Here is a 27,992-nt window from a genome sequence, read left to right on the forward strand (position 1 = left end):
CAGCTAAGGTCAAAGAATGGAATTCCTGCAACGAACTAGAGTGAGGTTAATCAGATTCCGATTAGGAGATAATAAAGGTACTTTCAAAGGCTCAAACGTAAGTCATGAGTCATTAGCCCATGACAAAATGATCACAGTCAGTAAACGAGATTTCTCTATGAGTCACGCCTTAGGTTTTTTGTTAATTTCATTCTATTTTTTTTTATTACCTTTGAGAAAGAACATGACCAGTTTAGGTCATTATGCCAGTAAGATCCTGAAACATGAATGGTTACACTGAATCAGAGTTGCACAGAGAGCCATGGTGCGGATCACGTTAAGGATTTCGCTGAGAGACTGTACCTACATATTTGGAGATCCTCTGAAGGACTATTTGGTCGATGTAGGGTGGAAAGCAGTGGCTCGACAGGAGGACGGAAGGTGGACACGTGTGGTCACTGAATGGTGCCACGGTCTGAGAGCTATTGGTAGACCACTTGCTAGATACCTAGTCAGACAGATGAGATGTCATGAGCAAGCGGGGAAGCAATGGCTAAGAGAGCTGCACAGAAACGTAAAATGAATGGATTCTAATTATTAAAATATTATAAAAGTTTGCCTTATTCAAAATTATGTTTATTTTATTTTAATATTCAACGTAAACAAACTATTTTTCGGTTGACAAAATAATAAGATTAGCCTAGCCTACCAGAGGGCTGATGATGATGACATACTTCCTACTACGCTTAGCAATTGATAAAATTGATAGTACCTAAATATAATAGGTAGGTACATGTTGATGTTTATTAGGAAAATCCCTACCAATATTAACGATTGGATAGGTGTTATTATCGTCATGTAAGGACGTATCTAGCAGGTACCTAGCTTTATTTACTTGTCGCGTGTTGCTGGACATTATTGTTGTTCAAAGGTCCAATGTCATCGTTAATTATTTCTAAGTACTTACACATGTACCGACATTAATAGATTACATTTAGGTACAAGTAGAACAGGTGGCTAGGGTTCGGACTTCGGGACTTAATATTATCTTACTGGCTACTTAGGTTTCCGTTGGGGTAGGTAGGTACTTTTAGCACTTTCAAGACACTTTTTTGCAAATTTTAACTTGCACTGCCGGCCGTCGCTGCTGTATGCTGAACGGAATGGCAATATTGTCCAGTATACCAGTAGTAACCTAGGTAGATTACCTAGTAACAGTGGTAATGCAAAGTGACAGGAGCAAAAACCCATAGCGATAGCAGGAATATTCGTTAATTTAGGAGGATAGGCCTCTTCTTTTCTATACAGCGCAGGGACAAGGCACATCGTTTATTTGTATTGATGCCTAAATGCGAACGTTTTATTATATGTATTGATTGATACCTAAATACGTAATAAACGAAGTTGAAAACTCGTCTTTCCCAGTCTCTAGGCACACCACCCGGGGCGACAAATGCGCAGGCCTGGGGAGCGCAGGGAAAGCCCCCTGATTCCACCATTTCCATCATCATTTTCTTACTTACCTACCGCAAGATTTTCAATACTTTGTTTTTATTACTCATTGCCTGGATTATTGTTATACCTAAGTACCTACTTAATTAAAGAATAGTAGGTAATTATACCAACCGGGGTAGTTCATCTAATTAAGGAATATTTTTGATACGCAGCGCCGAAATAAATAATACTTGGGGCTCCAAAATAATGCAATGAACTATCGGTCAGCGCTCTCCATGCGCAACCAACCCTCCCTCGCGTAATAAAAATATTATTTCGCGAGGGGTGGGTGTGTGCTGCGTGTGACTGACGAAAACGGGCAGTGTGTACATAAACAGTATTTTTAAACTAAGACAAACCAAAGAAAGGCTTAAATAATATCAGTTTAATTAATACATACCCTCAGAAATTGCAGATTTGTTTTGTATTTTAATCACATGTGTACACAAATCATCGGATAAATTCAAAATCACGGTCGTTTACACTGCAGATCAAAAACGGAGCACTTCGTTAACTCAAAACCTGTAGCACAGTCTATAAACAGTTAATTAATTAACAAATACTGAGTTTAATATAGGTAGTTCTAGGGTTTTCATTGATTTCAATAATCTTAGTAAATACACAAACCGCACACAACACCGCGCACGAGCCTGGGCAAAATTTGACTGAATGAAATGAACGAATGACAAACTTCAAATAACAAATGACTGAATGAATGAATTACTGCGCCATCTATGCTGGAGTAGTAAGTACTAATTAGTGTCAATTACTTGGTCTATTACTCAATAGATGGCGTTAGTCATTGCTAATATATTATTGTTTCTGGCAACATTATTGAATGAATGAATGAACGATTAATGTTCGTCAAGTTGTTGTACTTGAGCTCTAAGTACCTTTTTCAGGCAACTTCAGGTTGTTGATTTGTTGTGTTGTGTTGTCAAACTGAAATGTCAAATTTCAGTTCATTTGTCAACGTCAAAAATGGAGGAAGATCGTCTTTTTGATGAAAGAGTTTCAATTCGAGAATCAGCTAGACCCTTAAAAAAATATGGGAGTACGTGCAATCATATGAAGAGGAACGAAGAATATATTAAGCACGTTATGGCGAGAGGTGATACCTTACAGGGACTTGCATTAAAATATGGTGTAACAGTAAGTGTTTTCAGATTGCAATGGGCATGATTATCTCATTTGTCCAATGAAGTGAATGGATTAAGTAGTGCTGTGTTATTGTTTTTCTTTGCAGACAGAGAAGATACGAAGAGCGAATAGGTTATTCGCTACGGACAGTTTATTCTTGAGGGAGTATTTGTTGATCCCAGTTACCAAAGATTCTCCATTCTATGAAAGTGGGGAAAGAGTGACGGAGCCAGCACCCCCGCAGCATCGAGCGTCGATAGCTGGCATGCCCCGGGACTTCTCACCAGGCAGTCCTGATGAGAAGAAGAGCTTTGACGAGTTCCTAAATCGAGTGGACTCATCGCTCGCAGATATAAAGAAACATGTTGAGAAGTCGAAAGAAAATAGTGAGTGAGTATCATCTCCTGATATTTTTTTATATTATATGTAGTGATTTTTGATTGTTTGCAGTGGCGGTAGTAGAAACTTAGTCACATAATTTTCTGGGTATTCTTATTGTCACAGGTAACATATGTATAACCATGTTGTTAGGCAATTAATTCTTTACTTTATAAAAGAGGCAGTAAATAATTATCACTCTATTTATTTGCTAGTTGGTTAGCTTTAGTTCCCATTACTAAATCTATCATAAAGATGCTAACTGAATATAAAAGGGGTTTCTTAATACTTAATTTCAGAAAGTTAATTCATGTGTGATCATCATATAAATTATCATTACATTTAAAAATATGAGGATATAAAATCCACAAGAACGCCTAATCTAAATAGACTTTTACTACATTTTACTGAGATATTCTCAAATAATGCATGTGTGTGTAGGTGCTAATATTATCAGAAGAGATAAAACCATATTTGATGTTGGTCTCTGTTTGCATTGCACTGTAATCAATGTTAACATTTTATATGTTATAATGTTATTTTATATTGATGGAATAATTAGATAGTAGCCTAGCTTAGCTATGTCTCATTTCAGATTTGCTCACTATCCTAACTAATATTATAAATGCGAAAGTAACTGTGTCTGTCTGTCTGTCTGTCTGTCTGTCTGTTACTCTTTCACGCCAAAACTACTGAACGGATTTAAATGAAAAGAACATAGGCTACTTTTTATCCCGGAATTCCCACGGGAAAACTTTTTAAGGCGAAGCGAAGCGCGCGGGAACAGCTAGTTTCTTCATAAAGTTTAGTTTGTGCTACCTGCCTACACTGCATGTAGCAATCCTACCTACTTAAATTTTTAAAAGTAAATATGAAAATATCAAAGTATCATATTGAAGTCAATTTTAATTTAATCTATTATGTGTACATGTATATTATATTTATGTTACATACATCAGTAACTGTAGCAGTTCATATTATTTTTTATCTTTAAACATTAGTGATAGTGTATTTATTTAGTACTAACATTGACACTATCTCATATATTATCAGCTGTTATTTTACATGTTATTGGCCTTTGACTTCTTGTCAAGTTTATGTAGTCATATTCAAACTCTGATTTGGACGACTCATTTGTGAAAATGTACTTTTTACGAAGTTTACCCATAGAATAATATACTTGCCAACCGAATAATTAAATCATGATTTAATAAAAAAAAACATCATGACCCCACGTGTCCCCATGGGGTCTTATGAACTGGACTGAACCATTCCAAATGGTATTTTATCCTAATACATATTACCTAGTTCATCTCAAATCCGATACCTACTCTACATTTACCTACTGCAATGTAAACACAGTTTGCCCTTTACCTACATAACATTACGGCACTCCTCGTTTGTTTTTCATTTTTTACAAATAGTCTTGTGCTCTGAGTCACTCCACGAAGGTCGCATGTTGACGTCGTCGCAGACTATACTTTCCCGTGCACTGTTTGTTCGCCGTCACATGACGTTGTGACGTAGGTGGTGGTGGCTGGTACGTTGGTGCGTTGTTGGGTTCAATCGACTGGAGGTGTCTTCCTCTATCGCCTCCTGAAGGGATCCGGTCTGCTTACCAATAACCCTGTATAAATAAAATAGTATAAGTTGTTATTTTGCTCATGTTAACGGCATCAATTTAACTCTAACTTAATTTTTAATTTAATTTTTTGTTTGTGTTGCACGCATGTAAATGTACATTTACTTTGCAATAGTTACCCATAAGCTACAATTACAAACTACATACGTTATCACACCTACATAGTTACAATATTAAAATTCATAACGTGGGGAGGCGCTTCCTCCTGAGATACAGTTTAATACTAGTTCAGGAGGTTGCAACCTTTTCTCAAGATATACCTAGTACACTTTAAATGTAACTAATATAATGCTGTGCCTAAGAATAAGTTTGTACTGAAATTTTTCTGCAAATAAATGTGTTTTTTTTTTTTTTTTTTTGGTACACTGATAGAAGCTCTGCTACATTTGTATAAGTTGGTTCAGATAGTCTTAGATGAATATACGCAAGCTTTGAGTTTATTAATAACTCTCGATTAAATTACGGAATGGTAAAACGCCGCGCCGTTACTTTATTATAAATAATGTTACTTTTGTATTACCTAATAAAATATATCCGGCCATGCACTAAGCTCAATAGTCACACCAACAACATAAATATACTTAAAATTAAAGCTAATTTAACAAAAAATGCATAAATTTAGCATCTCCTTGAAAGGTTCAATAATAAATACATAAATGATTGTTATATCGTGACCGCGCCCGCGAAACAACATCGTATGATATGTTGTTTAGAAACACAAGAAATAGGGGTTTGTCACCGTAGTGAGAAGATTAGCCAGATAAAGAATCACAGCACAGGCAGAGCTACAGAGTGTAACATTAAGAACGGTTTCTAGGTATGGATATATGTAGTATAGGAGTTGACGCGTGGGTGGCGAATCTTTAGCGCTCTATATTTTGCCGGACCCTGTAAAGTAGGTTCATCCTGTCAGTTAAAATTATTGTCAGCCAACCTACCATGATTTATATGATTTTATTACAGCTGAGGCAATGTTATGTATTTTTAACTTTCTGCCTTTTATTTTGCTCTTAGTATTTAATGTCCACTTGGTGGAGTACTATAGTAACCTGATTTATAAATGATTACTATTATACTTTACTTAGGTAAGGTGTGATTTGGTGTGATCAAATTTGATTCACTGCCAACGTCGATAGCCTCTGCGTCAATAGAGTAAAACTGGCAATCGCGAAAACTGGTTTTGAGTTTTGACCTTAGATATATTTAACCGAATACTATAAACACTATAGAGTTTTATTGTGTCATTCATAGAAAATGTTGAGAACGCAGTTGCTATGCGATGCTTGTCCTTGGTTTATTACTATCGCCTTTATTACATAACGACGTTTGCGAGCTTTGATACCATTGTCGTCGGTATTTCAGACTCTTTGGCCAATGATAGCTTATTCCATTGCAACTATTCCCTTTAAAGTGCACCCATCAAGCTTACTAGTATTTCTTGTTCTCGTTCTATCTCGAGAGCGGCTTCCTAGTAACATCTCTAGATAGTACAGGATACCTAGGTATGTTAAATAGGTACAAACTGCTCGTATAACCTATATCACGCACGATGGAATATTACACGTCACACTCGCTCATGTGAGCTAGACGCTAGACGTGCAAATAAAAAGTATGTTTACTTTAATGCATTTTTATGCATGTTCATGAGTTAACGAATTTTATGACGTTGCTTACAAAATGCCGTTTCATTAGTCACATTAGCAGGCCATGGCCTTGCTTGAAATCCCCAGCGAAAACAGGCGATAAAAATGAAATATTATTTTTTACTTTTGTATTTTTGTTATTAGCTTTTCCAAGCTTAATTCGATACTAGCCAAAAATCCCAAAGGACACGGTCCTAAAACAGGCACTTAATGAAAAATAAATTAATTGAAAGCTTCCCTTAAGTATAGACATATTTGCGCATTTTTAATTATTTTGGTAAATTCCGTATAATTTTGATATTCGGTTAGTTAGTGATAAATTACTGACGCAGGCTATTTGGAATGATTTTTCATATTGCATTAATTAGGATGTCCCTAGGCGTCTTGATAGTAAAAAATACTCATATTTTATTAATGACCGGTTTCATATTACAACTATAAATAGAAACGTAATGAAACATACACGCCAAAAGCATGGAAATAAACTTGTTAACTTGTTTTTATATCTAATTTCAATCAGCTATGATTTACATATAGGTATTATGACTGTATGTATATCGAAGCCTAGAATCTTGAGTTATCTAGACTAGGCTGCTTATAAAGTTATTTCCTAACATAATCTGCCTCTTTTATCTAGGAATAGATGATATTCTCTGTTTTATAATTTCTCACGCTTCTTTTGCAAACGTTTAGCCTGCGTTGTAGCACCAGCCAAGTAGTACCTACTACCATTATAATTATAATAATACTACCTTTAAGTATATGTAAGTATAATCGATAATATTCCGTCGATACGCTAAAAAGAAGAAGTACTGCTCTACATGGTGTCACTGTGAAGTCGTGTTGATGTACAAATGTTCATAATTACATTAGCGTTCACTTCTTAACTGTCCGCACACATTTGCACATTCAAACTGCTGCATTATCGCTTAGCGAATAAATGTGATAAATTTAAATATACCTAAGTTTACAATTATATTTGGAGTACAAGTGCATTCAACTTTAATCAAACGGGGTGATACTTATATCTATCTTAAGGTGACCTGCGCTCGTACCAACATATAGTAGAGCTGTACGCGTATCCAATGTACCCGTGGGCAGTGTTTGCCAACTACGCGTAAACCGGGTACGGGCAATCCGTACGCACCTTTAGAGTTCCATAGTTGCCGTTATTATAGCGCTAACTGCAAACCCTTATCTGGGACACCCGACATTTCTTAGAAATTTAAGATTGAAGCTGACAAGCAATCACTTTAATAATTATAGTAACAAAAGGTGATCACAGCCACAAACAAAATATGCTGTAAACATTATCTACCAGTCAACCTAACCTATTCATCAACTCGCACTAGGCCAGTGTGGTGGACTAGGCCAACCCTTCCGTCATTGGAAGGAGACCGGGCCGAGCAGTGGGGACGTGATGGGTTGTGAATTGTGATGATGAACCTAACATTAACTAACCCTCAACCACTCTCGTTCCAGATTCGTCCGCGACCTAGAAGACGGTTTCGTGCGGCACCGGCCCACGGCCCGCCTCCGCCAGTCAGCCTCACTAGGTAATTATAACATAAGTAATATAATATTTGGGTACATCTCACACACAGCCTTCTTCTTCTTCTTCTTAGCCGTTTTCAACCTCAAAGGTGTAGGCCTCCTTCAGTCTATGCCACTCATCTCGATCTTGGGCTATCTCTATCCATTTGCTTCCAGATGTTTTCCTTATATCGTCGGTCCATCGCATTTGTGGTCGACCACGAGGGCGTGTCTCGCCATACGGTCTCCATTCCAGCAGCGTTTTGCACCACGAGCCATGTTTTCTGGCGACGTGACCAGCCCATTGCCACTTCAGATTCGCTACACGTTTGATGACGTCAGTGACTTTGCTTTGTTCTCTGAGCCATTCATTTCTCTTTCGGTCCCTCAGTGTCACTCCTACTATCTTGCGTTCAATTGCTCTTTGTGCCACTCTGAGCTTGGAGAGAATCTCTTTTGTAAAAACCCAGGTTTCGGCCCCGTATGTGAGCACAGGTAGGATACACTGGTCATGTATACGAGCTTTCTGCTCAGCCGTGATGTTCATCTTTAGAGCGAATTCAATTTTGGAGTAGGCTGCCCACGCTAGTCTTATGCGCCGATCAATTTCATTGGTCTCGTTTTTCTTTCCCATGACGACTTCTTGACCAAGATAAACGTACTTCTCTACCCTTTCTATGACGGTTTGGTTTATTCTGATGTCCATGGTGTTGTTGGGACAGTTCGTCATGACTTTGGTTTTATCCAGTCCACACACAGCCATCCGACCCCAAACTAAGCAGAGCCTGTAATATGGGTATCATCATCATCATAATCATCAGGTCCTGGGATCCCTAATCAGGGACATAGGCCTAGAAGAGTAGTTTAGTTTTCCACTCTGACCGGTCCCATGCCTATGTGGGTATCGGACAGCTGATGTAATAATATACATATTAACAACCAAGACCCTACAAATATCTGTCTTTAATCAAGTATCCTCGGCCGGAAATCAAACCCGGGCCCTTAGACCTAGCAGGCACTAACCACCACACCATCCCGCCTGCAGGTGCCTCCACCTCGTACCACGAAGTGATCCCGCCGCCGCTGCCGCCGCCGCCCGCGCCGCTCACGCAGGGCCGCCGCGTCAACTCCTCGCTGCAGCGGCTGGAACAGACTCATGATGACTTGTTCCAGTTGTAGCGACCGAGCCGGCGCAGGTAGGAACTGATTAAATTACTTGTTACACTGTTTAATAGATAGGGCCCTAAACGCTTAATGAGGCCGCAACTACCCTATCGATAGGACCCGATCTATTTGATAGTGTATAGGGGAACCCGGGGTAAGACGGGGTCGCGAGGTAAGACGGGCGGGCCACCCACATATATGCAAAACTATACATCTTAGGAATCTGAGTAATTTGCCAATAGAAAGGCTTAAATGATTGACCTTTAGTGCGCCAGTGACTGCAGGTGTGAGCGCGTGCGTTTTTTGTGATAGCTCAATTGTTTGTTTTTGCGTAGTGTCCATGTTATTTTTGACCAGTAGGAACAACGTCACAACTCAGTAAGTAAAACAGTGGCATTTTTGGTAATTGTATGTTTTTATTTAAGGTTTGGTACGCTTTGTTTAGATATGTGCAAAATCACTTTAACATTGAAAGTTTTTTTTTAATGAATTATTTTTATAAAAAATATAACGTGGGGCAAGACGGGGTAATTTTGGAGGGGCAAGATGGTGTATGGATCAAGCTTGGTGAAGTTTTTTTTTTCTCCAACCCGACATTTGGCATTGGAAAAGGGCTATAAAAGGGCTACAGGGAAGTTGGCTAAAAACACAAAGCAGATACTGCCGACGAAAAGAATAACAAAGAAGATAACTGTGTCTACCTCTGCTGTGAGGATATCAACAGTCCTACTTTAAATCTAAGGAAAACTGGGTCGGATGTCAAAGGTGCAGGCGTTGGGCTCACACTGCAGGTGCAGGTGTTGACGATAAAAACACAGAAGAAGTGTTGTTTGTATGTTTTGTGCCCCACATAGTATACTTACCCCATCTTACCCCGTACACGGGGCAAGATGGTTTATTTCCCATTTATGACATTTATTAAAATAAGTCAATTGTAATGATTACTTTTTTGACAAAAGCTGTGCCAAAGTGTTCTTCATTAAGTTCCTAATGAGCCATAAAAAAATGATAACGTTGTGGTTATAAATACCTGTTGTTTTTTTAATTTTCCCTTAGCGACCCCGTCTTACCCCGGGTTCCCCTACTACCCGCTAGTTATGTAGTGACTACCCGCTAGCTATAGCTAGAATGACGACTATCCTATCGATAGAGCCCGATTGTACACTGTAGTAAGTAAATTTCAACAAAACGCAGGCGCTTCATTTCGACCTTTTGCAGCGCAGCTTGCGAATAAGTAAGTACCTACCGCTCCACGATTGGCCACTAAACGCAGCTCACTATAAAGAGCGCTAGACAATCCTTCGGGTGTCTCCGCCAATCAGCGTCGCTGTCACCTTCTACCAATCAGTGATCCCGCCGCCGCCGCTGCCGCCGCCGCCCGCGCCGCTCACGCAGGGCCGCCGCGTCAACTCCTCGCTGCAGCGGCTGGAGCAGACGCATGATGACTTGTTCCAGTTGTAGCGACCGAGCCGGCGCAGGTAGGAACTGCTTTCATAAATAGTGAATAAGTAGTTACACTGCTCGATAGATAGGGCCGCAACAACCCTATCAATAGGACTACTATCCGCTAGCTATAGCTAGAATGGCGACTACCCTATCGATAGAGCCCGATTGGACGCTGTAGTACGTAGTTATGATTTAGGTTACAATAAAGCAACGGCACGGTGATTCATTCCGGCGTTTTGCCGCAGAGATTGGGCATTCGTAAGTACAGCTCCACGATTGGTCACTATACCTAGCTCGCTATAAAGAGAGCTAGACAATCCTCCAGGCGTCTCTACAATCCATCTGGTGTCTCCACCAATCAGCGTCGCCTCCTCGTCGCTCACGCAGGGCCGCCGCGTCAACTCCTCGCTGCAGCGGCTGGAGCAGACGCACGATGACCTGTTCCAGTTGTAGCGACCGAACCGGCGCAGGTAACAACTTGTTAAATACCTACTACTCGTGCGAATTAACTGTGCACCTGGCCAGCAAGAAACAGGGGTCACGCCGGGTACGCCATAGCTAGTTAATATGACCTCTGCTTTTTGTCAGTCAGGTGCACACGCACAGTTAGGCCATGTCCCCAGTGGGCAGACTGTTAGCGGCGAGATACTGAGGCACTAGCAGACTGTGGACACTCCATTTCAAATATATGAATGAGCGGAACGATCGATACGCCACAAACTCAGTCGGTCGCTGACGATTTGCCTGCTGGGGACACGGCCTTAATTCGCACGAGTAATAAATTGGGTCCTTATCCGCTAGTTAGGGCCACGACTATCATATCGATAGGACCGATCTACTGGATACTGGATAGTATTTTATGTACCTAGTTTAGTTTTAGTTTTATTTTTTTGTGGAACAAACTATAGTTATACTATAATTACTATCCTTTAAATAGAGCTGCGGCTACTCTATCGATATCTCTAGATTCCTATGTATATAGTTACTTAAGATTATCTCCTAAGTTTCTGCTGGAGAGAATGCACTAGGATTTATTATTTATGGAAAAATACTTAAAGTCTGGGAGAAACCATATCCTATGTGTATAGTTTTATAGTTACGGCCACCTTTGCTAATTTAGCTGCAATAATGATTATAAAATTAAATATTATATTAGTTTCAATGATAAGAGATGAGTTAACAGCAATTGTAACTGATACGATTATTACACTGCGTCCGTACTACGACAATTAGTAAATAAATCTTATGTTATCTAATTTCCAGATATGCGCGCTTCCACTGAGCTGTGTGTGACATGGTTCTATCTACGCTGCGCTATGTGACATGGTTCTATCGACGCTGCGACTCTGACGTCCAATGACGAAATCTTCGAACTTTCGAGATCATACGAGACATAAAACATAGTATCTACGAGTGATAAGTACTGAATTTCTCATAATGTTAAATATCAACATCCACTATTCCGGTACATGATAATAATAGTCTGTAAACACACTATTTGGCTTATTTAGAGGATTACATTGTACCAATATACATGATACTACAGTAATAGTCGGATCACTAAAGTTGGGCCTATAAAATGGCGCATATGTATTTGCCTCTCGCTCTTATCATCGAAAATAGGGCCGTGATTAGATTCTCAACTCTAGTGATTTACCATAATACCTAATTTATTATTTATAGATACATTATCGGAAACTAATGTAATGCATAGATAACAATTATCTCTGTCTGTGAAATTTGGTTCATCATTGATGGGATTTAAATGTTGTAAAAGAAACTTTGAATATACGATTATGAATTTAGTGAATATGTTCACGTGATGATATCTATATTGTACCTACACAGTTGATAAGAGACATGGATATTTTTGAGGCAGTTCTGTAACATAAAGTCAAACGTCGGTATCATACGTATGGCACCAAATGAATTTTCATAAATGTATACATGGAGAAACGGTGTCGGCAATGCTGATGAAGTGACACTTGTACGAATTTCTATACAAAGAATACTGAATGCGATCTGCCCGTTGTGTACAATGCCGAAAGGCATAAAAGCATCCTTACCTTATTAGTACCTTAATGTCTGTTATTCTTACTTACAAGTTGTAACATTTGTGTGTGTGTTTTTTGAAAATATATAACTACTATACAGTTATAACCGCAATGAAAGATTTCGATTTTCAGCGGACTGTACTAGGGGCGCCACTTTGTTTGGAAGAAACGGATCGAAAACTTACATAGGTAGTTCACGCAAAACAAAAAAATGTACTCTAGAATGTTTCATGTATATACTTTAACGTGTATTTTTATGTCGTAAAAGATTGTTGTTATTAAAACCCATATATTGGTAATCTTGTAAAAACCTACACAAAATTAAGTATATTATACTATACATTAAAAATAAGTAAAATAAAATAGTTAACTTTAAACATGTATGTTGAATTCGAATCTAACTAAAACATGTAAGTAATATGATGTAATTTAAGTCACAAACTTGTGTATATTATCTACCTGTATTGGTACTAGATATATGTATAAACATTGCTGTATTAAAAAGTAGTTTAAATACAAGTGTAATATACAATACAATACATGTACAATACAATACATGTATAATTTAGTAAATACAGCCGATGTAAGCTCCTATTCCGAAATACATATTATTTTACAGCTAGTTGTAAGAAAGTATCATGCATGTGGGACGATAAAGTCGGGACAAGGTAACTTTGCAACGGTTAAAAGATGGGAGATTTAAATTTTCTTCAACGGTAGCCCTAGATGAATTAAAAACAGTATAAGACATACCAAGTTGGTCTCTGAAAGAAGAACAACAAAGAATAGTGGCAGCCTAATATATTTTTTTGAAGTTGATACTGTTGTTACTTGTTTCTGTTGCAATGTTAGCTTGCTCAGAATCTAAACGCTGTAATTATGGTGGTAACCCACAGATATAGAATTACATCTAAGCCGCATCCGTCATTGTCTATCTAATACTTATGCCTAGATTAAGCATAATATTATGCTTACACGAAGTGCATGCATCTGAGGCAGTCTATTTCTATCTGTGTGCTAACCCATAAAAATGAATAGGTAGGTAATAGGTATAATTGTAGATAGCTATGAAATGTATAAACTCTATGGGCCTTACCACAAAAACTTAGACAGTATTTAACAGGTGTTTAGCGCTGTCAAACGCCTACAAAATCTGTCAAATTTCGTTTTAAACACTTGTTAAACAGTGTTAAAAGTTTTTTGTAGTAGCACAGTATAGATTTATTTTGTCTTGTTGAATTGAGTCTTAACGCTAAATGCCTCTCCTTTGACGCAAGAACTGCAAGAGGTCATCAGGGTGTTGCAAAAATTGTATGGAAGGCCCGACGGACAACATTCTGACCATAATTTTTCTCAATGACTTTCGGCTTACAATAACTCTTGCTCTTTCGAGAATTTCAAACAACGGCTACATACAACAAGGTAAAATATTTTATTCAGCAAAGAAACTAAAGAACATTTAAACTTTGAAAATATGGTACTGGTATTGTCTTGTTTGTGCATTTACATAAGTACATATTTAAGAATACAGTGCCTTGGGTTAATATAACAAAACATACATACTTACCTACTATATTACTTCATAATGTAATTACTGACATTCTATGCACACTGTGCTGGATGTAACATTTTTTAATTGTATTTAATATTGCAATAAATGCAATCCTTATTAATACTAATCTATTATTAAAACTAGGTTTCAAAGTGGTATCGTCGTTCGAAACTAACTTACTCTTTATAAATATAATTTGTGAATCTAAAAATGGTTTTAAAATAGTTTCCATCTATGAGTATAATATTTGCCATTTTAAATCTGAAAATTGTCGTTTATGAAAGTTTGATGAGTTTGTTTACATTATGTTTGTAAGTATTGTAACAATTATGTTTTCTGGTGCTATGTTTCAGTTATAGTTAAAAACATTTTAGAAGGCCTCCATTGTATACGCTAGTGAAACTTTTCATAGATACCTAGCCAGGAGGTTAGTTGTACTAAACACATTCATCTTCAACACCTAAGTATATAATATAAAGTCCTGCTTTGCTGTGATGTTATTGGTTTAATTCTTGTTCATTTGTAAGTAATTTCAAGTGTAAAATAATGAATTATCCATAGAAAGCAAACTAAGCTATGAGATCATTCGTTTTTTTTCCACCCTATGTAATCGAAATCACAGGCATTTTATATACCTACTGTAAGATAAGTTTCTACAATTATTGGTGAATAAAATCACCAATGTAGGTAAGTAAATAAAATTTATTAGGTCCCTAAGTCCCTATCTATTACCGATGTTATATGCACAACGGAAGATAAATGTTTTGATGTAGAATATTTAAATGATTGCATTGTACCTATACTATGTTATTGTGCGTTGTGCCTATCTGTATGTTTATAGTTTGTTAAAGTGTTAAAACTATGTATCATTATAACCTATACCCACATGCAACTTTACGCGAACAATTATTTATAATTTGCTAGATATTAATATGTTAAAGCCCTGTATTTTTATTGTGAAAAATATGCCCTTATGTTTATGCTAGTTCAGCTTTAATAAAAACATAATATTTTATTACATGTTTAACAGTTGTTTTATTTAGTTTTGCCATCTTGAACTAATAGACTAGACGCCACTGCCACAAATAAAGTATATCTTATTACATGAAGTACTTTAGTATAAACGGGATTTAGGTACTTTGGACCTAAGCAGAAAGATTTTTTGTATTGGTCTATGCGGCGAACACCGAAAACCCTGTAGGTATAATCTGGAGTTCAACTAGAACTTTCCAGCCAGACTGCGCGTCTCCATCAGCGACTGTCCTCCATCAATGTAGTACGCAGCTCCAGTGATGGTCCTCGCGGTCTCACTGCTGGCCAGGAACACCACCAGTTGAGCCACCTCCTCCGGCTCCGTCACTCCGAAGGGAAACTTCTTGCTGGACGCCGCGTAGTGAGCATCAGGAGTAGCCTCCGGGTTGTAGCTGAACTGGATGTTGGTTCTCACCACCCCCGGGTGAATAGAGTTGGCACGCACCCCGCGGTCCGCCAGGTCTAAAGCCACGCATTTAGTGAACATCTCCAACCCGGCTTTACTCACGCAATACATGGATCGCTTGTCGCACGGTCTAGTTGACCTGATGCTGGATATGTTGACGATGCTTCCTCTCGTCTCGATCAAGTAAGGAGTGGCTTTGTTGGTGAGGATGACCGGGGTCCGTAAGTTGATGCCGATGACTGCATCGAAGTTGGCTGATACATCATCATCGGTCATTTTCTCTTCAGACATGATGCCGGCACAGTTGACGAGCACATCGATCCTCCTGAAGTGAGCCACTGTCCGCGGCACGACACTCAACACCTCACTTGACTTGCTCAGATCAGCGACAATGATCAGGTGGTCTTGGTCTGCTTTCTCGCATTGCTCCAAAGTTTTCTTCAAGCCATTTTCGTTTTTATCGACCAGAGCCAGTCCGGCTGATAGTCTACTGAATGCCTTGGCTGCTGCAGCGCCGATGCCTGAACCCGCACCAGTTATTAAAACTACTTTTCCTTTAAACGCCATGTTTTCACCACACAAACTATTAGGTAAGAGTCGCGCGAACGACGTGATAGCATTGAGATACAAATCGAGAATACAGATAACAAACTTGTAAAATACATTTGCATTTTCCGATAACGGCATCGGCATAGTTATAGGTACCTAGTTGCCCAAATATGGTAAAACAGACGTAATGTTAAGACATCGTGACAAACATATACACCTACTCATTATTATGTTAATTTGCGAATTGGTAACGCATTAGTAATTAACTAGTTATGTAGGCATGTAGGGAGCTCTTATATTCTTCAAATAATTAGATAGGTACCTACCTAAGTATATTTTTTGGATAATTGTAACTACCTATCTATTCCACTACCTATAACGATTTGTATATTTGTATGAACGCGTGAACAAACCCAATACATAGGTACCTAATATAACAGTGTAGGTACCCTCCAACTTGAAAGTTGGTGGTGGATCCGAAACTAAAAGTCACAAACCTCCCTAAATGTCTCTCAAGCTGAGTTTCCCCGAAATTGAAGGCGAAATGCTGCAGAAGTTAGCGGGGGGGATTATTTGCTGAATACAGCGTCCATAAACAAGGTCTTCTCATATTTCTTTAAAACAAACACAAAACGCTAACTGTTTCTGTGTCATGTGCGTTTAAGTTCGTAACGAGCTAAAGTTTCAGCGGCGAATATCTCGGCGTGCAGACGGCGTGAAATTCGAGCGAATTTCACAAGATTCTCGAATATTATTCTGGTACTAAATATAGATCTCCCTTTCCTGATAGAAATAGGCAATTTCAGTAGATAGCGTGGTATTTAATTTAAAGTAAATTTAAATAAGGATAAAAGTACTTATTGAAATTTTATATATTTTATATTTTACATATATTTTTCATTTATTTTTTCTATATTTTACACCTCAGTTTTGTATAAGTATAATAATTCATTGTAGACAAGATGCACATCCAGGATAAACCTAGCTAGGTACTTATAAAATTCTTTCATGAGCTTTTCCTTCTCCCTAATACTGCGGCCCTTATCTAATAACAATGATTGTATAGGTACCTACTCACCTAAAAAGCTTCCAAACAACGCATTGGTCATGTGAAGTCCATCCTCCAATAGCACCCGTGGGATCTTGATTGAACCTTTCTCGTAGCGCGGGGCGGAGTGTTGCCAAATCTGCGGAGACAGGTAGGTAAAATAGGGTACATTGTATAGTTACAGCTATACCGTCTAACAATATTTAATGCACCATACATTACACATTTAAATCTATTTCTGTCTTGCTCTGACACTATACTGTAAATGCAAGCGAGCAATAGATCTACCTATATACATTTAAATGTTTGGTGCAAGTACTGCAAGTCACCCTGCAGTACTTGCACCAAACATTTAAATGTATATAGGTAGATCTATTGCTCCAGAGCAGATCGTGTAATTTACTAACCATAGATTTCTATCCTAAATTCCTAAATGCTGGTAAGGACAATAGGTACATCTAGACAGTCGTGTAGGTAGGTAGGTAGCTAAATGGAAACTGCCCCGAGGTATAGCACGTGCTGCGTCACACGGTATGAGCTGACATTTTAGCCACTGCACGCATTAATAAACAGCAATGAATAATGGAACCCAATTCTGTCGGTAGATGGATCGTTAGCGGACTATATTCACATTTTTGCGGCGGTGGCTTCGCTTCGTTCGTCATCAGTTAGTTGCATATTTTATATCTATAGAAGTGGAATTGTATATCATGGGTTAATGTAAAATACAACTTATGAAACAAATTTTCGGCATAAATCATAAACCTTTTATCAGTACCTATAAAATAAATCATGAACGGCTGAACCGATTTGGCGGAAAATTGGTAGGAAGGCTAATAATTATTGTAGAAAACTTTTTAAGGCGAAGGAGCTTGAGGACGACATCTAGTAATTATGTATAGGTGCCTACTAATAAATTTCTGGAAATAAGATTGCATGGAGTAGTGCGATTTTGAATCTTTATTTAAGTAGGTATATTTTAAACAATATTTTTATAGGTATGGTTCTCTGGTGCTATGTCTGAAACATTCAACTACATACCTAGTTCTATTTTGGGGTAGAACTCTGTGCGTAGGGTCGAGCTTATAGCGTAAGTCGTAAAGAGTTTATACATTTTCAGATTTATAAATAACAAAGAAAATTGTAGTTCACAAGAAACGTTTCACGAAGCAATTGTCGCACGGAATTATTTATGAAGTTATTCGTCGGATGTCTTCTGGCCAAGTTGGGAGTCAGGGCGACGACGACCGGGGGCCTACTCCTAAAATAGGACCGGGAATGTTACTTACTTGTTATGAGTATAGTATTAAGTACAAGTGAAACCAACAGAAAATTATAAAACAAACGTTCTCCCAGGATCACCCAGTTCCTGTCTTCCTAAATTTAAATTTTTAGGCTATCAGTTTTTAAATGGCTTTTGAAACAGAGTCTTATTTTAATATCTTATTGTTGACAGTTTTTTTTTTTTTTTTTAATTTAAATAATAATTTATTTTTTCCAAAAAAGCTTATCTAATTACAAATTACATCTGTGCCTGAACTAGGCCAGAGACCTGTACATCAGGCATCAGCGCTCCTCCAATAGAATATAATAATAAAGCTGTGCAAATTAAAGTAGGTACTCAAAATGAATAAAATTAATTTAAAATAAAATTAATTAACTTAAAAATAAAATTAATTATAACTTAAAAATTAATAGCTTAAATGAAAGAATCATACAAACTTTACATCAAATAAAGCTAGCTAGATCAATCTAAAAATTAATGGTGGCTAGAAGTTTAATGGCTTGGGAATTATTACCCAAGGGACAAAATATTTGGTGTTACAAATACAAGTGCTAGACTAGGGTTTGTCGTGGTGAAAGGATTTACCACTGAGATTAGGCTCCGTTGCTCACAGCCCAGGGTGCGCCGACCGTATACAGGTCATGGTGAACTGATGTTAAATGGAACAAGTGTTACAAGTGATACGTCACTCTAGAAGTCTCTGTTCCTTGGGGTCACACGCAGTCACATTTGCAAACGTGTCCGTATGGTCAGAGCGCTCCCCCGCCAAGTGTGAGCTGGCGCGGCTCCAGATATCACCATTATTGTTTCAGAGTTCCACTGGGTTTCCAGTTTTGCAAGTACACCGTGTACCTAATGCTTAACCCTATCCGAAAATATCTGCATGTCTGAATAAGCTGCGAATTATTAATTAACGTAGGCGTCACTTTTTTACATTAATATGGTCAATCTCCTGTTTTTTTTTCATGAACGATTGTTTTATTAAAAAAGGAAGGTAGGTACGACTCATATTATTACCGGTACTTCCGAGTAGTATTGGTACAAACCAAACCCTCTTCACTAGCTAAATTGCTATACATATGCTATGGATGTGTCGCAACGGATACCTATGTCCTTAAAAGTAAGCAACAGGTTTTAGATACGGAATTTTAAATACTTTTACTTTTTGAAACTTTTATAATTTTGTAAGTATTCAATATACAATTTAGGCGGGTTCCGTACGAGTCTTCGAAACCAATTTTTTCGAATATGCATACATCGACAACCTTAAACCGAAGATTTCATAGTGCGATGGCTTGTTGCTTCGAAGTATTTTTTGTTCGACCTATCTTAACACCGAACATCTTACTACGGCGTATTGTTTCTCCAACGTTTATTTGTCCGATGTAACGATACTTCGAAAATTTTAGTATAACCGTCTAACAGTTACAATTTCTTGTAGGTACAACATAATACGATGAAATTCATGTAAGTACAATAACAAAATCTCAAAGAATCAAAATACATACAAAATATATAAATAAAATAAATAAAAAATAAATGTATTCATACACAACCTTACATAATTTTGTATAAATTTTAAATGTGACTTTTAGATTTTTTATATTTTGATTCATGTTAAGATACGTCGAACAAATAAGCCTTCGAAACAACAAGCCATCGCACTATGAAACCTTCGGTTTAAGGTTGTCGATGTATGCATATTCTAAAAAATTAGTTTCGAAGACTCGTACGTAGGCACGTTAGAATTTTAGCGTTGCACGTTTAGTCGTAAGTATATCTTAATTAAGTATATAACATCATAGTTATATTTATTAATATTAAATTACAATACCGACAAGAGCCAGTAGCCCGACAATAAATAAATCTGGTCAAACAAGCGAGCTACGCATTATCCGGGCCGGATTGCCCAAAAATAAACGTGGCCAGTCTTCCGGGCGTAGTTCCCGCAATAACCACCTCGCTTAATGTTTTCCATCCCAGATATTTCATATCCGCGCGGTGAGCACGGATGTAGGAAGAATGGTGGACGGTTAGTCCTCGAACAGATAGTAGCAGATTGTGATGAGATAAAGAGGTAGATATGTATATTATGTCTAATTGTCCAACCTTATTTTTTTATACCAAAATAAGATAACATATTCTTTATTTGCATTTAGACAAAACACAGTAACAAAAACTACAATCTAATACGTAAACATAGGTACGAGGTGTATTAAATGATAACCTTTGAGTGGCAGAATATTACGATGCGAAAGGTTTTCAATGTAAGAATATAACTATAAGTTCGTTAAACACTTCACAACAAGTTTTTAAATAACAATAAATATAAAGGTATCGTGGTGAAATATCGAAATCAATGGTGAATCAGAAGTACACCTACGCACAATGAAAAAGTTCCACCTGCCACTAACGTTTTATTTGTCACTTGTACTTTAAATCCAGTACACCTCACTTTCGACGAATCCGGCACAAATTGCATGTGGGACGTCCAGCTGGCTTCACACGTCCGCGTCTGCTACAAATGCGAGCGCCTCAATTCCGCGGCGGATCGCTCGACGCCATTACCGGATACATCCATTTTTCGTATAATTCGCGTCTCCCCCATTAATGAAATCCGATCGGAACGTTATCCTTATAATTGTCGTGACGTGACATTTGGGAACCGCTTGATTTATCACACAGAGGACTGTATGAACTCAAGCGTAGGCTGTAGCTGTAGGCTTTGATTTATAAATCTTCTATTTACCATCGATCGTGAATTAAAACATGGCGTGGATCAACATTTTAATAGGTATGTATGATATATTCTATCCTATTCTATTCTATTCTCTGTGGGGGTGTAAGTACCTGCACCTGGCTCTCTCGAATGGAACCTTTGTGCATATCCCCAAGGTCTAAACTGCCTTCCTAAGCTTGGACCATTTCCCACCACGCTGGTCCAATGCGGGTTGGTGGGTTCACATATCTAGATTGATGTGCTAAATCTAGATATGCAGGTTTCCTCACAATGTTTTCCTTCACCGTAAGAGCGATGGTATACATTGTACTTAAATTCAGAAAAGAACTCATTGGTACGGTCAGGTGCAAAGAAACCTGACCCCCCTCTCATACTAACAATGCTTCTGAGGGGGGTCAGGTTTATATGCCCCTTACTGTACATGTCAGCGCCGGGATTCGAACCCGCATCTCTTGATTGAGAAGCGGGCGCTCACCCGACTGAGCTACCACCGCTTATGATATATGAACCTACCACTTTCAATCATGGGACACCATCCTGTTTAACGGTTTGTTGTCGATGTCGATTTACCTAACTGTTTGAGAAGCGAACGAAGCGATGGAAAATGCTAAAATCATACAAATGGCGAAAGCTTGTGGGAGAGAGAGAGCCAGTGGCTGGAACCATCTGGAACTAACACCCACATATATAATATATAGGTAAATGAAAACCCTGCTTAAATATAACATAAATGTACATAATATACCTACTCACAAATAACAACATTATCCTAAACACAATGTTTACAAATGAGTACCAACTACTTGACCAAATTGGATTGAAATAAACCGAGTGGAAGGAGATGGAACGGATAATCAATTCACAGATGGAAAAATGAGTCGGAAAATAAACGAAACGACCAATGAATAATTGAAAACGCTGAATACTATTAGAGAGGCGTCGGGGGTCAATCATGCGGAGTGCTCTCGATGATCGCCACTTTTGATAGTTTTTGCTCATTTTGATTTCCATTTGAACTGTGAGACACGAGAATACATACACAAATGGGATTTCAAGGATTGGCCATACTTGACTCCACCCGTACTTGAACGGGCTTAAATATGTTACCGTTGGGAATAAACGATAAACCCAAAATATTTTGTATTTTTGGGATGTAATGATTTTCTGAAGGATTATGTTAAGCATTTATAATAAGCAAGAACGTTATTACAACTTATAAAGCCTTTTTTGTATAATACTTAATGTAAAAGCAGGAACTTAGTATAACTGTCCAACCTACAAGCCAAGTGAACGCGATACCTAAAAAGAGTTTGAAGCGGAGCTCGAGAAATCCGCCATGACACAGCGACAGTTACAGTTTCTCATTTAAAACTCAAGTCTTTTATCATTGCGGATACACATAGCCCAAGTTACATAAGAGAACTTTAAATTGAATCTGCGAGCAAACACGAGTCAAGCCCAATATTTTACTTTCTCAGTCTGCCGGCTGTAATCCATAAGCCAAACGACGAAGCTAAATATGATTAAAGTTCTTAGCCACAACGTGTTATCTTCTAGTCTGGAAGACTTTTAAAAAGTTAGAGCTAATATTTATAAAACTGAAAACAGAATGTTGAGGTTTAAAAACTTTTAAAAGTAGAGCGAGATAATAAATTTAGTTCAAAATAGTCTTATAGTTTATCGATAGTCTGGAAAGTTACAAAGAACTGTAGGTTTCCTTTTATTTTTGCGTCGATGGTTCTTCAGATGTATACTATGCATGCGCCATTCATTTCATCTCTTTACTATGTAGTTAAGTTTAGTATTAGGAAAAAGATTTTCAAAATACGTAAACTAAGCAGCGAGGCCAGTTCGACGCTCAATGAAGAAGTCGAGGCGATGGCGCGGCGGAGTCGCGGCGCGGGCGAGGTGCACGCGAGGCGAGAATGCATAATTGTAAATGAGGCAAAATTCGCTGCGTCTCATAGCCGTCACAACGCCGCCGCCGCCTCGACTCCGCCTCGCCTCTAGCTGTGAGCGGAGCGCCTAAAAATACATTGCTCGTAATCGAGATGCGATATTTAGTTATGCCTAGGTTGTAATATCCGCCTACACATAACTAATGTCAGAAACCTCTACCTAAATAGTTTACACAAATTATTGTTGTAACTGAAGGCGGGTATAGGCGTAGCCTATAACAACACCCTTTGTTATGCTGAAATTATGAACTTACTGCTACAATGTTTACTCGTGAGCTTGACTTATAATCCTTTTTTTCTTTTTGACTGAAATAAATTTCTTTGTGTGGTTCCGTTATACATATTACATATACAATAGGGCGGATCGGTTTTTGTTGTAACATAATATAGAAACCTTGTGCGAATGTAGTTTATTATGTACCTCCACCTATTTTCCCACTCTGTTTCTTGCAGAGTTGCATTGCCGCACCCAAGCTTGTGCCATTTCTTATAATGGGTCCATATTTTCATGCTGTGTACATAATTATACGATTATTATCTACATATATACCTAGTAGTAAGCCGTTTATTCTTGCAATAATATGTAAGTATATAGAGTATAATTTGTATTAATTGAGTGTCCTGTTCGTATATGTATGTGTTCATCTGTTATCCAAAGTTTAAACTTAATCCGTGGCCGCTTTTCTGAATATTTCAGTGCGAAGACGGACGGATTTTCGTGAAATTACTCGGATGGACAAGCTCCCGAGGCGAATTCCAATATTGAAGAATTGAACCGGGACGCCCATCTTCTGTTTTCCAATAACAAAGTTTTTAACTAAACTTTAGATTTAATGAAATAAATGTTTTATAAATGAATTATTATCTCTCACTGATGAAATTGTTAACTGTACCTACGTCTTCTACTTCGTCGTTGACGGAAAATGAAATTGCAGGAAAGTTGGTTGAAAATTCCGACAGCTTATTCTTCAAACTTAACTAAGTAACTGCTGTGCATGCGTTCACAGTTATTTTACTTGTCACATCTGGTCATTATATTATACCTATTATAAGATAAAGATAAAATACTCTTTATTGCACACAAACAGAAACGGTTTCACAAACATAGAAAAAAATAGTACAATCGGCGGCCTTATTACTAAAAGTAATCTCTTCCAAACAACCACATAGATAGGAAATAGACAATAAGAATTATTTTACTTCATGATCATCTTTAATTCATAGATATCATCAAAACCTTATCATCAGATAATTAAGCACTACACTACACATAGACTACAATTATGTACTTATATAGAATGCTATAAATGTGTGTTCAGTGTTCATAAATAAATAAAAAATAATCCTAAACTAGACTTGTTTCAAAAATTCCCAATGAGGTTAAAAAAGTAGTAAGTACTTATTGCAAAATCCAAGATGCATTGCAACAGTTTAGAGTAGCATTAACTAGAAGAGGCCTATATCCAGCAGTGGACGATAAAAGGCCGGCCGAAGCGAGGAAGGAAGGAATAATTAAAATCGTGTTACTGTTACTGTCCATGTGCCAGTGTCCCATTTGGCCGTTTTCCCAATGTTGCTACGGAATTCTAAATATTAAAACGAACTGGGAGGTCTTCGAGACATAAACGGATTGGAAACAGCTGTGCTTCGAGTCCTCATTGGGTACCGCTCTGAGGGCCAATTTTAGGTTTTTCATCACCGATCGAGCAGTGAAAATTATCTCCTCGCTTTGTGGCGACTCTCCCGCACGATACAAATCCGCGTTTACTCGCCAAGGCGTCACTATTCGAAGGGAGTAAAAAACTCGCACTCCCCATGCTGAACTCATAATTAGAGGTAGATAAAATATGTATGTAACTAATCATGAGTTACTAACTAGTGTTAGTTTTTACGTATGTTGGTAATTAATAATACATAAAGATTATGCCAAGTGTTCTTAGTTTTCATGAAAATCGATTCGGCCGTTCAAAAGTTATACTACCTACTTTTAGGGTGGGTTGCAACATTTAACTTTAACTATTACAGACGTCAAATCTCTTGAAGATTGATCTGTCTCGCCAAGAGATTTGACGTTTGTAATAGTTAAAGTTAAATGGTGCAACCCACCCTAAGGTGTTGAATGTCATGATTTTTATAACGTTGGTTAGGTTTTTAAGAGAAGTAGTTATGTAAATATAATCATAATAACAGCCACTGACAAGGCGTGTAGCCTTAACGATTAGGAAAAAAAACCTCTTATCACTTTTTAACTTCTTATCCAAAACGTTGATCGCGTCATCAATATGCAGCTCAGCGGTTCAACGATGACGTCACGAGCCGCCATTACTACTCCCGCTTAATGAACGAAATACCCGCTAGATGGAAATTCACTCAGGATTCCCGACGAAGAAATTGTGGAAAAGGAAGCCAGGAGGGTAACTCTATACTGACGAAAAACGAACGGACGAGAGCTGTCGTGCAAACGGCACGTTTGATGCAACGCAATAGAGTCGTGACGCGCGTAGCAGCTCTTCGGAACTTCGATTTTTAATCGATGTAGAGTGACCCCCAGGACGTTCGGTTTTCAAGTTGCGTTTGCTTGCGTTTTCTTATCTTGGTCTGATGCAGTTGGCGGAGACCTGGATTATGTAATTATAAGATTTTCACCATATTCTCACCAGTGAGTTTTTTTAAAAATATAAAATGGGCGTTTTTATTACATAACATACATTGAAATACTCTTGAAATACTCTTACGTTCGTTATTTGGTTTTATGATCTTTTAGGTAAGTATTTATTATGTTTACGGCCTTCCCATACCATAATAAGTATTGCAGGCAGTGTGCTTGTTTATAAAATAGGTTTGACCTGGACGCGAGGACGACCGTGATACAATTGTGCATGTGTGGGCACAATTCAAACGTTGCCATCGGCAGTGTGATGTAGTCAGACTAAATATGGACAAGCGACGGTGAGTCCGCAGCAATCTACACTTGAGCGAACTTAGGGGTGCTACTCTACTCTGTTAGTTTGGCCATTGCTAGAGGGTTACTATATACATACTGACGAAAAACGAACGGACGAGAACTGTCGTGCAATTGGCACATTCAATACAACGAGATAGAGAGAGAGTCGTGGCTCGAGCAGCAGCGCTAAAAAACTTAGTTACCTATTCATCATAATATAGAGCCTTATACCTTGCCTTTACCTGAGCCTTGTACTGGGCCCTGTAAAGTATACATCAAGCCAACAGGTACAGATGTATTAGAATATCCGTTTAAACTTTTCATTTATACTTTTTTTTATTTATACATTAGCCTTAGCTTATCTATCTCACTACACATCTATTGAGGAAATTAAAATTTTCATACTTATAAAACCCGAGTAGGGCTCCTGGAGCCGTGTTCAGCGGTTGTCTACAGCCGCGGGCGGCGTCGTCATGCGAGGACGCTGAATAGTGCTCAGATACAGACAGGCACACTGCTATAGCACATATTTGTACTAGGACTTCAAGAACTGAAAAAAACCGGGAGCTATTCCATACGGCTTTGAAGATGCACGAAATGGCGGTAAGTCTTTAGTTTTTTTACCTTTATAGAAGATGGTAATAGACATAGTTTTAGTAAAAAGTAATTTCTTATTATTTCAATGATCAGATATTAGCGCAATTAGGTACCTATTTGTTTTCAGAAGTGTACAAACAAAAAATGTTCAGGAGGGTATTTTCCTTAAACTACTTAAAAACAACTTTGTAACAGCCTACTTACAGGAAGTCTCGTTAATTATTCACAAAGTCAACGACATAACACTGTTACTGTTACCGTTAAAGTTGAAATGTTTTCCGGGAAGCACCGGGAATAAAATGTACCTTTTACCCCTTCACAAGGAGTGGTCGGGATATGGCCACTATATTTTCTGATTTACTCCAGTGAAATATTGTTACTTTTCTTTCTCCACGCAGTCGCAAGCAAAAGGACTTCCGATGGAGCAGCAGCACAGGGCCGCAACAGTTATTTGTTAGACAATTTTCCTAATTTTCTAGCGCTTTCCGATTCTACGTTGTTCTATGTTTCCTAGGGCCACTTGCACCAGCATATTAAATCTGCATTTAGTGTCAAATCTCGATTTAAGCTATAAATTTATATGGATTGACGTTTTTTAAGTCCAGATTTGACACTAAATCTATTATAATAGATTTAATATGTTGGTGCAAGTGGCCCTAGCATAAACAACTGAACAACGTGGACTCGGGTATGTTAGGAAATTAGGAAAATTGTCGAACAACAATAAAATTTAGCAGATTAGAGGCCCCAGGTATGACAGGGTTCCGTAAATCCAAAGTTAAATACGGAATCCTTTGGAAGGCGTCTTGCCTTTGACTTGACCAGCAATGGATGCTTGTTGGATAATGATGATGATGACATTCTTAAGCATTTCCAACCAGTGAGCCTGCCTTATCGTTGTTTAAAATGCAATAAACTCATAGGAATACATTTACTTACGTAAAAAACTTATGTTGGACAATGACTGGCGCTTTTCCAAGCTTTATTTGAAAAGGACAGGCACTTGAAAGGTTTCAGATGTAATATGGCTTTTTACTTGTCAAACCCATGTTAACTGAGAAAACAACTTACATTTTTGACCTGAATATTTATCTTTATATTTCTGATCGTTGACAGATATTTAGATGAAGGGTGGAAGTAGGAACATAAAATAAATATTACCGAAATTAGGTCTCTCAGCAGAGTTAAAGATATCTTTATATTTTATTTTATTTTTATTTATTTGAGACAATAAACAGATGTACATTAAAACTTACTAAGTAGACTTAAGTTAAATATAATAATGTTAATATACATCCCACAACATTGTCTAGATTATAATAAAGGAACAAAACAGCTCTGCCACATATTTTTTTTTTTATACTAACTAAATAAATATAAAATATACCTATATGCTTCAGTACCCGTA

General features: G+C 37.8%; 3 protein-coding genes across 4 annotated transcripts in view; 1 reads left to right on the top strand and 2 right to left on the bottom strand.

The window, feature by feature from the left end:
• LOC105391642 (myosin-I heavy chain) overlaps positions 1–2,123 on the bottom strand; it is a 69,694-nt gene extending 67,571 nt beyond the window's left edge. Inside the window, exon 1 of the mRNA XM_048630102.1 lies at positions 1,874–2,123. The gene's annotated coding sequence lies outside the window, so the exon portion shown is untranslated. The remainder of the gene's footprint in view (positions 1–1,873) is intronic.
• A 292-nt stretch (positions 2,124–2,415) lies between these two features.
• On the top strand, positions 2,416–13,016 carry LOC105387445 (lysM and putative peptidoglycan-binding domain-containing protein 2). 2 transcript variants are annotated; one of them, XM_048630149.1, is made up of 6 exons: positions 2,416–2,625; positions 2,720–3,003; positions 7,759–7,832; positions 8,855–8,922; positions 10,369–10,451; positions 11,683–13,016. In XM_048630149.1, the coding sequence occupies exons 1-5, from the start codon at positions 2,455–2,457 to the stop codon at positions 10,432–10,434; spliced, it is 663 nt and encodes a 220-aa protein (XP_048486106.1). In that variant the 5' UTR covers positions 2,416–2,454; the 3' UTR covers positions 10,435–10,451; positions 11,683–13,016. The 2 variants fall into 2 exon arrangements, with proteins under 2 accessions (XP_048486106.1, XP_037963338.1); XM_038107410.2 differs by lacking the exon at positions 10,369–10,451 and having other exon boundaries at positions 2,417–2,625; positions 8,855–9,005.
• A 2,152-nt stretch (positions 13,017–15,168) lies between these two features.
• On the bottom strand, positions 15,169–16,101 carry LOC105387431 (3-oxoacyl-[acyl-carrier-protein] reductase FabG). Its single transcript, XM_011558153.3, has one exon. The coding sequence runs from the start codon at positions 16,028–16,030 to the stop codon at positions 15,245–15,247; it is 786 nt and encodes a 261-aa protein (XP_011556455.3). The 5' UTR covers positions 16,031–16,101; the 3' UTR covers positions 15,169–15,244.
• Between the last annotated feature and the right edge of the window lie 11,891 nt (positions 16,102–27,992).

The sequence above is a fragment of the Plutella xylostella genome, chromosome 25, assembly GCF_932276165.1.
Source record: "Plutella xylostella chromosome 25, ilPluXylo3.1, whole genome shotgun sequence".
Lineage (NCBI taxonomy): Eukaryota > Metazoa > Arthropoda > Insecta > Lepidoptera > Plutellidae > Plutella > Plutella xylostella.

What these genes read in the sequence shown, in the direction of transcription:
- LOC105387445 (XM_048630149.1), top strand. Translation starts at nt 2,455, where the DNA reads ATGGAGGAAGATCGTCTTTTTGATGAAAGAGTTTCAATTCGAGAATCA. An exon ending in CCGCCAGTCAGCCTCACTAG is followed by an intron (nt 7,833 to 8,854) that starts GTAATTATAACA and finishes TCCCGCCTGCAG; the next exon opens with GTGCCTCCACCTCGTACCAC. An exon ending in CGCCCGCGCCGCTCACGCAG is followed by an intron (nt 8,923 to 10,368) that starts GGCCGCCGCGTC and finishes CCGCTCACGCAG; the next exon opens with GGCCGCCGCGTCAACTCCTC.
- LOC105387431 (XM_011558153.3), bottom strand. Translation starts at nt 16,030, where the DNA reads ATGGCGTTTAAAGGAAAAGTAGTTTTAATAACTGGTGCGGGTTCAGGC.